Source organism: Podarcis vaucheri, assembly GCF_965113315.1.
Source record: "Podarcis vaucheri genome assembly, chromosome: 4".
Taxonomy (NCBI): Eukaryota; Metazoa; Chordata; class Lepidosauria; order Squamata; family Lacertidae; genus Podarcis; species Podarcis vaucheri.
This window is the reverse complement of record NC_138762.1, coordinates 39293882-39307358: the sequence shown is the minus strand read 5'-3', so window position 1 is coordinate 39307358 and position 13477 is coordinate 39293882. Positions and strand designations below refer to the sequence as shown.

General features: G+C 41.5%; 1 protein-coding gene across 1 annotated transcript in view; it reads left to right on the top strand.

Annotated features, from left to right (window-relative positions):
• The window catches only part of MYH15 (myosin heavy chain 15), a 91615-nt gene that overhangs the window by 19143 nt on the left and 58995 nt on the right, over positions 1 to 13477 (top strand). Inside the window, exons 7-13 of the mRNA XM_082219696.1 lie at positions 947 to 967; positions 2384 to 2476; positions 4569 to 4632; positions 4748 to 4846; positions 8190 to 8293; positions 12339 to 12477; positions 13240 to 13358. Of these exons, the coding sequence (XP_082075822.1) occupies positions 947 to 967; positions 2384 to 2476; positions 4569 to 4632; positions 4748 to 4846; positions 8190 to 8293; positions 12339 to 12477; positions 13240 to 13358 (639 nt within the window). The remainder of the gene's footprint in view (positions 1 to 946; positions 968 to 2383; positions 2477 to 4568; positions 4633 to 4747; positions 4847 to 8189; positions 8294 to 12338; positions 12478 to 13239; positions 13359 to 13477) is intronic.

Here is a 13477-nt window from a genome sequence, read left to right as displayed (position 1 = left end):
CCAGTTAGCATGGTTGTTAATTGCATGGGGATATGTGAGAAGAAGATGTAATATTTCAAAGTGATTCGGGGGAAGCAGAGCTGATGGGAGTTTGCCCAATGAGTCTGGCTGTTGTTTATTATTATATCATCATATTTTTTGGGTTCTGAATGTGAAGAAAGGGGCAGAATGGAGAGTAGGGATATTGAAACTGGTGAAGGTTACTAAGAATTTTATATTAGAGATCTTCCAGGATGACAGATCCCAGGGAAGAGTGAATGATTGTAAATCCAGTTCAAGCCTGCAGTGTAAAGATACCCTGGGGAACTGAAGATAGAACAGTGCCGTACCTGGTAATGCTCCATTAACAGCTATAGCCATTCCTGGTTCTGCTGTACTAGCACAAGCATTCTCCACCTCTGATCTGTCACCTCTTTTTCCTGTGCTTTGCAACAGAGTCATCTGGACACACGTCAAAGCATCAGGAGTAGCATAATGTGGATAGGGACAGAGCCCTGCAAATCTAGTGTGTTGGGTCAGTGGCTGGGCTTCAGACTCTGATTATGGGTGGTTGGATCTAAAACATGGCAGGGACTGATGGTTTAATACCGACAGCAATAATGGACAACTTGATAGGTATAGGAACAAAGCATGTGCAAAAAAAAAAAAGGGGGGGGTTCTGAATGTGAAGGAAGGGGAAGAATGGGGAGTATGGATATAGAACCTGGTTTTGCAGCCATACAGAAGATCCACATATGATCATAGAACTGGGTGCCTCTTCTTGGTTCAGGACAAGCAGCTTAGAAGTGCTGAGAAATTTACTCTAGAAGTCTCTGTGGAAAAGCACTTGCAGAATAAAAAAGGTCTCTGAAATCACAAATAGAGCAGGATTGATAAGCAATGTTAAATGATATTTTCTAATCACTTAGACTAACTGTTTAATTGTCTTTTCATTTTTCTTTGAAAGCAACCAGCAACCAAGACTGGGGTAAGTAGATGAGTTTCCTGTAATTGAATTTGTATTTCACAGATTTTGCTGACGTGCCGTGAATGTTGTTCACAGGTGTATGTAAAACTTCATTTGCACTTGCCCTGCTTCTAAACCTAGAACAACACAGCTGAAATTAATTTTTGTTACAAAGCCAACTCAAAATCATAGAAACTGGCTCTGAGCAATCTAACTGTATGATTCTAAACATTTTTAGCTTTCTAGACCAATCCTATTGCATCTTTTTATACTTAATGTTTCTTTCATTTTGTGAAGCTGGGGTCAGCCTAAGCGAGAAGTGCTTACGTTCTGCTGATTTCAACTGGAGAATATTAGCACAGGTTTCATTCAGTGACATGATTGTTGTTGTTTTCCCTTTGTACACAAACTTGCCCCTTCTTTCCCTTTCCTTCAGCTTCGTTGCATGTCTTCAGCATAAAGTATGCTAGCAAGAGACTTTATTTTTTCCAGTAGGCATTAGACTACACATCAAATCTGTTGGTTTTTAATATTTTGTATTTCGTTTTAAGGGAAAGTACTATAGGTAAGGATGCGGGTGGCGCTGTGGATTAAACCACAGAGCCTAGGACTTGCCAATCAGAAGGTCAGCAGTTCGAATCCCCATGACGGGGTGAGCTCCTGTTGCTCGGTCCCTGTTCCTGCCAACCTAGCAGTTCGAAAGCACATCAAAGTGCAAGTAGATAAATAGCGGGAAGGTAAACGGTGTTTCCGTGTGTTGCTCTGGTTCGCCAGAAGCGGCTTAGTCATGCTGGCCACATGACCCGGAAGCTGTACGTCAGCTCCCTCAGCCAATAAAGCGAGATGAGTGCCGCAACCCCAGAGTCAGCCTCAATTGGACCTAATGGTCAGGGGTCCCTTTACCTTTACTATAGGTAAAATAAAAGAATTCCCTGGATGCCTGAGATTCAGGTTTGGGCAAGTACCCTTTGGTGAAAGAGCCTCAGCAGAGATTTAAAACCACAAAATATACAGCAAAGTAAAGTGTAGAAATTTAGCCTATAAGACTTTTTAAATATCCCCTTCTAAGTTGCTTCCAAACTTCCCCACTTCCCTTAGCATAGAAAGAGACCACACATTTGGCATCTTTGTAAATCACTTTTAGGTTTCTTTCTTTCTTTCTTTCTTTCTTTCTTTCTTTCTTTCTTTCTTTCTTTCTCTCTCTCTCTCTCTCTCTCTCTCTTTCTTTCTTTCTTTCTTTCTTTCTTTTAACAGTCAAGCAGTGCATAAATTTTATGAAATAAATATTTGGGAGTTTCCACAAGTGCATTTTTTAAAATGGCAGAGCTGCATTCTGCCAAAATCGTTGAGTTTCGACCAAATCATAAAGCCCTTTAGTTGGCAAATTGTGAGTGCAGGGTTGTGCCCTAAATGTACTTCCATCTTTTGCATTGTAAGGGGACTTTGGAAGATCAAATCATCCAAGCCAACCCAGCCTTGGAAGCCTTCGGGAATGCCAAAACTCTGAGAAATGACAACTCCTCACGCTTTGTAAGTATGCCTTATTGCTGTGGTACTTTACCAGTCTGCCTTCATTAGTAAGACTGTATTTATAAAAATGTTCAGCATTCAACATAGACAGCTGTACGGCTGATACTTAGGGCCTTTTCACACCTACCATTTGTGGTGAAAGAGTTGTTTTTTGATCTGACATTTGTAAGAGTGAATTTGTAGCTAGTTATCGACACTTTTGCTCACACTTTGCTGTTATTAGAGAGCAGTGTAGGGATTTCCTGTCAACGTGATTGGCAGGTTGTGCCTGAGCTGAGAAAAGTTCAGTAACTGTAGTCACACCCCTAATGAACTCTCGTGTTCTGCCAGCCAGTAAATGTCAGAGTTATGAGCATGAGCATGGGGATAGCTCTTTCATGGCTATTTAATTAACTAATTCCAGAATATTGACCTTGTGGAAGTATAGGAGTTTAGAAGAGGAACTACATACCTGCCTGAGGCGATAGCAAGCCTAGTTCCTCTGATGAAATTTGGTCTGCTGCTGTCATGGCCAGTACTTTGCCTCAGTATCGTCGTCTCTTTCTGCCACATTTCATCTCTGAACTGAGCTTGCATACCAACAACTTGCACCTGTCAGAAAAAAGTGGCATGAAATAGGCATCTTCCCCACCCCACCCACCCACCCTCCTCACAGAAACTGGAATGCTGCTTGCACACATGCCACACAACTGAAAATATTGAGAATCCATTCTGGATCTTCACAAAAGTTGGGGGTGTGGTGGTTTGCGTTCCAAGAAATATGGGGTTGTGAGGCCATTATTCTGGGATACTAGCTGAATGATACCAATGTTGTCTAGCAATATGCCCCCAAATCTAAATTCCCAATTAGCTATTCCACTATAAAATGGTAAGCGTGGAAAGGCACTTATTGAAACATCTACAGATGTTGCTTCCAGTCTCACCTTTTGCCCTTCTGACTAAGCACTTCGCAGTAGTCTCTGCCGTGTAGCGGGTGGAACAGGACTGAAGCAGCAATCCCTGTCTTCACCAAACATTCACCCAGCCAACTACACAATCCATACAGCTGGAGACACGGCTTTTTGCAGAGTTCCTAAACTTGCGGGGCAGGAGTTGTGCGGACAAGCTTTGAACACAGGTTGGCTTTGTCTGGAGGCTGCTGCCGTGATCTTGCTTCTCCCTCTCACAACAGGTGTTTATTGAACACATTGTACATATTTTGAATGTCAGCCAGCGGACTTGAGTTCTGTTTGGACAATCACTTGATATTTATAAAGCACCCATTACATCCTACATACAGATATTTTTGGAGCACTTCACAACAAAATAATGGAGCTTGCTAATTGGAACTAGGAAGGGATGGACATAGCAGCATGCATAAACCACAGGAAATGTCAGAAAGCAGAAAGGTGCATATATCCATGCAAGAAGGTTGTCAAGGGGATAATTTGACCAATTAATCAAGTACAGCAATGACGTATCAATGAACTGAGTGCTGCATCCTCCTCTCCAGCAGATGGAAGGTGGTTACATCTTCTGAATGGATGAGTGGGATGCAGATAACAACTGCAGCACAGCACAATTACTGCTGTGCTCTTGTGTAACACTGTGTTAAGTAAAGCACACAAGTCATGCGGAACAATGCCCAAAGGATGCAAAGCAAGCTGGTCACAAGTCAACAGAAGGGTTATAATTTGTTGTTATAATTATGGTATGCAGAATGCAAAGCTGCTGAAACCATAGTCTGTCTCTGCAGTTTCCCGGTTCCCGTACTTAACAAAGACAGAGGAGATATGAGAATCTTTAGACACCTGGAGGTTGCACAATCTGTTTCAAGCAGATTACATGGGTCCCGTCCCCCCGCCTTAATCTCACTTCATACATGTGAGGTGATAAACCTTGCCTACCTGAAAGGACTGTTTAAAATTATTTGAATGTATCTACTCATCATTTAGCCCCCCCCCCAAACCATGACAACCAATATCTAAAGCATCTCCAAATAGATGCCCGCCCTTGCTTATTTGTTCATATTTCTAATTGGTTCTATATTCCTTTTCTATCTGTTGGCTGTTGCGGTTATGTGTATTGATATATTCTCTTTTGTACAAATTAGGGTAAATTTATCAGAATCCATTTTGGAACTACAGGCAAGCTATCTTCAGCAGATATTGAAATTTGTAAGCAACATGCTAATTTCTATACTTACTTGAGCTATATTACTTGAGCTATATATTCAGATTCCATGATTCAACATATAGTATTTCTCAATGTAATTCTTCATTACCCAACCAGATCTGCTAGAGAAATCCCGAGTTATTTTCCAACAACCAGGTGAAAGAGACTACCATATCTTCTACCAGATCTTGTCTGGGAAAAAAGCAGAGCTACAAGGTAAGAGAAAGGAAAGACGTGGTGTGTGCAAATTAAGAAATGCAACTATGATCAGCACTGCTGCATTAAAGAATGAAAAACTAAAGACAGGTGACTTGCAGAACCCAATTAGGTTCAGTGGTGGGTTGTTGTTTTTACACTTTTTGTAACTGCTTGTTGGTGCAATCCTATGCACACTTTTATGGGAGTGAGCCCCACTGCTTTTCATTTTTTCATTTGGGGTATGTTCACATTGACAGCTCAATACATGGCAAGGTTGTTCCCCTCCCTTGCTGTGTTTGAAGCCTCAATTTACATGGTTTTGTTCACCTAAGAGAGAATTCTTCACCCAATACTCATGAGCTTTTTGGTTTTCCTGTCTCGGCAACATGACCCCCTACACCCCACCACTGAAGCTGTCACCTGTGCAATGGCTGTCTCAAATGTTCAAACCATTCTGCAGTATAAAGCAAATGTGGCTTACTTTTTCTAATTGGATTGAAACTGGTTTGAGAAGCTACAGGGCTGATCTGGACTGGCACTAATGTTGTGTTAAAGCGTGTTCTCCAATAAATGAGAGCACGTGTTGCGGTGTGGGCCACTGGGCCAGGCCTCTTGTTGCCAGGCAGGTTAATAGTTGTTGCCTGGCATTGTGATTGGATAACCGGGTTGCTGGGGCAAATTGTATGTTGCAAATTGGGTGGGTGGGACCATAGTCTTTAAATATTGGTGCACTCTGGTTTCTCTTTCTCTTTGCAGAGTGCATCGGATCACCCGCCCACCAGCCCTCTTTTCCGGTTGACCTTGCTTTGCCTGTCATGGGGTCATCTGCTTTGGAGCAGGGGCCTAGTAGGAATTTTGCCATTTGGTGATTGGCTGTGCCATTTGGTTTTTGCCTACTACTCAGCAATTCGTCACAACTTGTAAGGTTGCGGTTAGGCATTGGTCATAATATGCTGGTGGTGGAGGGGTCAGGATAGGCTGTGCCTGCCCCTCCTATTGCGCTGAAGGGAATTCCATTAAAGGAATCCTGGGGCTTGCCACGATTTCGTCCAATCCCTGTCATGGGACCAGGGTCGGCAAGCTTTCGGGGAGCTGCTGGGGTGAGCAGCGTGGGTCCGACGCTTAGCTCAAATGACCCCCAAGTTTGACTTTCCCTTCTACTGGCTACCGATCAGACCTCGGGATGTCAGTTTTGTCCCAGGCGGGGGGACAGATAGTCATAACCAATGTCTAAACAACCACTCACTGATTTTGTATTTTAATAAAGTTGTGGCCAAAATAGTGCCCAAAAACCAAAACTAAATTACGTGTTATGTGTGAAGTTATTTGAGGGGTGGCCTGGGGACCTACACACGCAATGTATACTAACAGTGGGAGCACACTGGGTGTGTAACTATTATTTGTTTGTTTGTTATTTATTATACCCCATCCATCTGACTTGGTGGCCCCAGCCACTCTGAGTGGCTTCCAACAGATATAAAAACATAATAAGACAGGGTTTGTGTGAACATACCCTTAAAATGCCTTTGGGCTATGTGATGTCCTAGAATGTTATTGGTGCTGGTGCTAAACAAAGAAATTGGCAACACTTCCCAGGGAATCTGGCTTCCGCCCCATTGGGTGGATCTCCTTGCTTGATTCCCTTCCATATTTTTTCACTTGTTCTTTTTTAAAAAAACAGAAACCATTTTAATTCAATCTGTGTTTCATTAATTGCTATACTTGGGATCAATTTAATGTGTACATGGGTTCAAATGATAATGTTATATATAGTTTCATTTCATTTTAGAATTGTACACTGCCTTGTAAGGGCATTGTGTCCTCTCAGGCAGTTCAGAATTCCTTTCAATAAACAAATGCTGGGAGGTTACAGTGCTCAGATGCCCATGTTCTGCTTGTTTTCTGGGTGGCCACTGTGATGCTAGAACTAGGTGGGCAATTGGCCTGATCCAGCCATCTTTTTTTATGTTCTTATATATTATCCTCTAATATATTATTCTCTTTGAATCTGTAGATAGGGTTTTGCCTAAGACACATCTTTGCCTCGTGACATTTATACATGCTGATTGTGAGTTGATGCAGATTGCTAGAAATCCCCAGCTAGGCAGTGCTTCTTCTAATATAGCGAAGCATCCCTTTATCCATGCGCTAAATTGCTGCTTGGCAAAAGCAGTAATAATCTCATTTGAGTTCTTGTTATCCCGGCAGAGTGGTCCATCTGCTAAACCCTTAACCCAGTTAGCCTTTGCTGTGGTCTAATTAAGGAAGATTAAAGGAACTGTTTCAAAGTAATTTTGTGCTAACAGGATTTGAACGCAAATATTGTACTGTGAAAATGTACCTTCCATGGTGAATTTATTCCTCTGCTACACACATTCGCAGAGATGGTTGCATGCATCAGTCACCACCCAAATTTTTATTTAACTATTACAATCAGTTGCTCATAAGTAGTCCAACTGAGAGAGAGAAATTACTGTCGGTAATAATGTCTATAGTACACACACATCCTGTTGTCTTAACAAATCTCCTGAGTCTTCCTTTTGTCTTGCTTTTTGGCTAATATTCTTGACTGTCATTTGAATTTCCAGTGCTTTTCTACAGGGGATCAATGCACTGGAATCAGCTGAGGCTCTTTAGTTGACTTAGAGTTTGTTGGGCCCTGTGCAATTTCTCTTGCCTTTTATCTGTTGCAGAAGAGGAAGGATCTGAAAGCATGGCACCGTATGATACCAAGTTGACCAAGGTGTGAGACTTGGGGGCTTTTGGCCAAGTGGAATTAGCTGTATGAGCACAAGAGCGACTAGGTGGCACTGTGCAGCAAGGTCCATTAATTTCAACAGGTCTACTCTGAGTAAAACAGAGTTGAATACCACCCTTGATTATTTGAGCACAGAAATAAAGATCATTTGCAGTTCCACCTCAAGATGAAATCCAGGCACTGCAAGATGTCAGAAGTGGATTACTTATTTAACCTAGCAACATCTGAAGAGCAACAAGTTCCCTAGCCCATATCAAAGTGGTTTGTGGTGGAGGAAACTTTTATGTACTTTTGTGAACAAATAGCAGGTTGGCTCAGAAGAAATAATTCTCAGACTTCAAGTGGTGGTGTCCAACTTCTTTCTCCTGGTCTTTCCTGTGGAAGTCATGCATATGGCACTTATAAGTGATCCAATTTAGGAGGTAAACTCTACACATTTCTGCAGGTCTAACTTCTTCCAACGATATTCCACTGTCATTGTGATGCCACCATAAACCTTGTCTTATGACATTGCATTTATGGGTACATGTTGGCTCATGAGGTATACTCAGTAACAGACCAGATCTCAAGAAGAGAAGCTATTTTAATTTTTCTTATTTGCAGATATGCTCCTGGTGTCGACAAATCCCTACGACTTCCACTTCTGCTCACAAGGTGTAGTTACTGTGGACAATCTGGATGATGGGGAAGAGCTGCTGGGAACTGATGTAAGATATGATTCATTTTGATTAAAGATTGCAAAATCTTGCAAGCCATAATCTGTTGGAGACGTTGCTGTGGTTAGATATTTCTTTTGTTCTCACTAAAACTGCAGCAGCAGATTTGAAGCACTGCACACCCAGCACATGGAAAACGTGATGTAGCATAGAGTAGCTGAGCACAACTGTGCTACCAAGTCAGGGCATCTGGTGCATTTCAGTATTTAGGATGCTCTTAGCATAGGGTCCCCTTCAGCCAAACCTCTCTTCTTGCTTTAAGTCTTTCAGAGTAGGGAGAGTGGGGAAATGCAGGCATAGCCTTAGGGCTATGGTTTCCATTACGTTTTGTAGGTTTCCATTAGGTCTTGAGTACATAGGAAAATAATTCTTATCTCTATATGTACAGATATTATAAAAAGCAACACTAAATCTGTGTATCAGCATTAATAATTATTTAAAACTTGATCTGAAATGGCAGAGACAGTAGGTGGTATTCAAAATTTTTGTTCCACAAGGGATTTCCATTGAACATTTGATACAGCGCGATGGTCATATCATAGAATCATAGACAGCAGCACTAAGAAAAACACACCAGGTATAAGAAGTCCATTTTGATGTAGGGCAGTGGTGGGTAATCTCCAGGCCACAGGCCAAATGTGGCCTTTGGGACTCTTCGCAGACTATGCCTCTGAGTAGGCTATGCTCTGCAAGTGTCTCAAGTCTCTGGGCTGTGATAATGCCTCTTGCTTGCCTGCTTGGAGGAAGGAAAGGCACGTGGCTGGAATGTAGCCTATTGTACAAAGGTAAGGATCAAATCTGTTGTCTCTGATCCCACTCACTTTGCTATCTCTTGTCTTGCCCACAACTGGCATGGAGGCCCCAGAAGGTTGTGCGTGGGATGAAGGTTCCCCCTCTTGATGTAGATATATATGTAGAGATCAACTATTTTGCTCATTGCAATCTCTGTAGTCAACCTCAAGTAACCTTTTGAGAGTTCCCATCAAATGTGAATGCTGCCTCTCTGAGGTACTCTTGGTGACTGTTCCCGAGCTGTAAAATTTCATTCCTCTGGGATTCACAAGATATTGACATCATTATGTGCCCATATCCCGTAATGGATTTTTAATGCTATCCTATAATGCGTTTTTAATGCTATTCCCTACGCTTTTGATGTTCTCAAGTACTTTGTAATGTATTCACATTGCACATAATGCATATTTTTAGTATGGACAACATAGCAATCCAGAATAATCCCAATAAGTTTCCCCTGATATTGGTATTAAACCATCCATCCTTTTATAGTGTATTTAGGGATTGGAAAGGGGAGGGATCTTGCTGGCTAAGGTACTTCTGTATTAACACTCCTCACCTGAACAATGGGAACAACAATTTGAGAGAAAGATAAGCCAATGCAAAAGTCACTTGCTTAGTATCTATCAGATAAATTATGTTGTTTCCAACAGACCAAGTGAGCAGCAAGCAACCAGAGGACTCAGGCATTTTGAGAATGTAGTTTTGGATACGGTAAATGATCAGAGGGTCCTGGCTTCTGCATATGTTAAAGGGAATACATTAGAATAGCCCACATGTGGTATTATACCTCAGTGAAACTGACACACATGCAGGACACAATGTTTGCAGACCATTGGCGGGATTGTGGTCAGGGCTGAGAGTGGCAACAGATAGTGAGATTTTGGGTACTCAATGAGAGTAATATAATAACTAAGCAGATTTTTTTGGAGGGGGAGAGAGAGAATGTAGTATTTAAGGGCTTGTTTAGATTCATTTTAGCTGCTGAAAGATTTGTGATAATGGAACTGTGGAAAGAGCAATAGGACTCTCACGGTACATCTCGGTTACAGTAAATCTTGGGAAATTACCATTGCAGAAAAGTTTATACATCAAATCCATTTCATCAAGGAACAAACAAAACAAAGCACCAATATTTTTTTACAGAAAGGAGTAGCTTTTTTAATGCTAATAAGATTGACAGGACAATACAATATATAGTGATTTAGGAAAAAACAATCAATGATTTAAGTTTGTGGGGAATTCTCATCGGTGGAATACAGAAGAAGACTCACTGTTATATTTGTCAATCAGGGTGACTTAGAATCATAGAATCATAGAGTTGGAAGAGACCACAAGGGCCATCGAGTCCAACCCCCTGCCAAGCAGGAAACACCATCAGAGCACTCCTGACATATGGTTGTCAAGCCTCTGCTTAAAGACCTCCAAAGAAGGAGACTCCACCACACTCCTTGGCAGCAAATTCCACTGTCGAACAGCTCTTACTGTCAGAAAGTTCTTCCTAATGTTTAGGTGGACTTAAAGCATTATAAACAATATTCTTTACCCCCCATATTTTAATTGATTTTCCAGTAAAATATATTAAATGGACACAATTAAATCCACACAGTGAGAAAGGGCCCACCCTCCTCTTGCCAGAAGTAAGTTTTCTTGTTCATATTATATTGTATGCTCTTCAATCATATTCACTTACTGTCTATTTTTGTCAATCCATCAAGCAGGGATCTTCTATATCATATCATCACCATCATCTCCATCAATCAAAGGAGACAAAACATACACAAACATAGTTCTAACAAGGAGGAAGCAACCAGGAAGTCCAGATCTGTGCTGATGGCAGTCAACATAGTGTTCTCCATTCCACATATGTAAAAAATGGCCATTAATTGGCACAGAATGTAACTGGCTTCTTTTCTCCCCTCTATACTGCTACATCATGGGTTATTTTCTCCTGAAGGAGCTATTCATACATTGCTAAACCATAAATCTAGCCCTATAGACCTTGTAATTTCACTAAGTTTGGACTAAAAAGATTCTCACTACTAACGTTCTGAACAGACCTGTTGTATTAATATATTTATTCGTCTCCTCAAAAAGAGAAAGCAGAGACAAGTGAAACAACATTGTTTATGATGCCTTAAGTCTCTCTGATTGATGAATATGATAGCAGTGATTGTCTTCTTCTGTATTAGTCCCATAGCAAAAAAGAATATTGTTGCAGGTCTGGGGCAACAGAGTTTGGGGCTGCAAGGGCACCCATAAATGCTAGAGTTAGTGAATGCTAGAAATTAATAAATGGTAGAATTTAGATAATGTTTGGAGTATTGAAGGAAAGATGCCAGACCAGGGCCTCACTTAGGATAGAAGTTATTAAGAATGGCAAAAGGTGCTGGAAGTGAGTCATTACCCCATCAATAAAAACCATCAACAGGGCAAGAGATTTTGTGACAAGGACCTAGTGGGAAGCTCCCATGGTTACCATGGGTGGTGTATGATTTCAGCTTCCATGACATAGGAAAACAGGGAAGGTGGGGCTGTGCCCACAGAAAAAAATAGCTGTTTTACATGAGACTTGGGGTTTTTTTCCCTAGCAAGGGTCTTTGGGAAGGAGAAGGGTTGAGCCAGAACTCCAGGCAGAAGCCATGCAGGGCAGAACCATCTTGGCAGGCTGGGACAGAGACTCCAATGCTGTGCTGCTGTGGGAAGCAAGTCCCTCTTGTGATGTAATGCTCTGAACTCTCTCCAAAGTAGACCCAGGTGTAAATATGGGTACAATAAACCATATTTCTTCAAGACTGTGCCTTGATTTCCCAATGGAAACACAACCCTGGCTGAGCTCCTGGAACCCCTGGAACCTCAAGCAGCCGCTCGGCAGAGATTGGGTTGGCGTGTAGCACTATTATGTTCAGCTGTCATGCCATTGCTATTTTTTTGGTTGAAGGTTTTATTTGCTTACCTTAAAAATGAAAAATATCTCTCTCTCTCTCTCTCTCTCTCTCTCTCTCTCTCTCTCTCTCTCTCTCCAGTAGATTATTAGTGGTAGGAACTATTCTCTGTTTTTGAGGAATAGGGCAGATTCAAAATAAATAGCAGAGGCTTCTTGTTCCTCTAGTTTATTTTTTGAAAGATCAATACCAGAACAAGCACAAACATCAGACGTGCCGTGAAAGAGCTCTAGAAAATAAAGCTGCATGTTATTTCACAGGCAAGTGACAAAATGTCCTGTTCTTTTTACTTTCCACAGCAAGCCATGGATATTTTGGGCTTTGTGGCGGATGAAAAGTATGGTGCCTACAAGCTCACTGGTGCCATTATGCACTTTGGAAACATGAAATTTAAACAGAGACCCAGGGAGGAGCAGGCAGAAGCCGATGGCACTGAAAGTAAGCTCTTCCGTATCTGCCCATTCGCAATGTTCCATGCCCTGTGTTGAGCTGCGAGGCTGCAAGGCAAGGTCTGTTTTAAATGACTGCAGGGATGTTCACAAGTTACATTCAATGAGTGCGCAATCTGTGTACACAAATAGTTGAGCTGTGCACATGTACAGTTATTCACAACTAATGTTCAGCAAGTGTACAGACTGTCCACACAATAGTTAAGCTATACATCAAGGGTACAATTTTTCACACAAACACTTGTACATTTGTAGGGCCAGCTTATATCTGTGTTCATTGAAACATGTGAATAAGCCTTGTTATTGCTGTGTGATCTGTATTCAGATCATACATAATCTTCAAGTTTTATTCCTCTCACTTCTGCGATTGTCATTTCCATGTGATTGGAACATACATATCATGACACTTCTGTGTTTTCCATGATGTTGATATTACTCTCCTGGGGGAAAATAAATGTCAAAATACAGCAAGAGCAGCATCTAGACTTTCAGACTCGGGTACTTGGGGTTAGAGAAACACAGTGAATTCAGGAAGGATCTATGATGTAGAGGTCTGCCGTCTTTTAAATATATTAAATTCTAGTACAGGGTAGGTGTTAGCTAGGATTTATATAGCCAATTTGATTTTCATGCTCCATTGTTGCTGTTTAAAAAATGCTAGAGTCTATCCCAGTAAATGATTGATCTGTTAATCTAAACCAGTCCTATCCTGTGTCAATGAACTTGTTGAAATATTGTAACTCTCTATCAGGTGCTGACAAAGCTGCTTACCTGATGGGAATTAATTCCTCTGATATGCTTAAGGGTTTGGTGCATCCTAGAGTGAAAGTTGGAAATGAGTATGTCACCAAAGGCCAAAGTGTGGAACAGGTAAGGAGGTGTTTAAACTACATGAGCCAGCATGATACCAAACCTATATGCTGGGATGGAGAACCATCATTCTTTTGAGGGCTGCAGTTCCCTTGGGAGTAGCATGGGACAGCATGCTA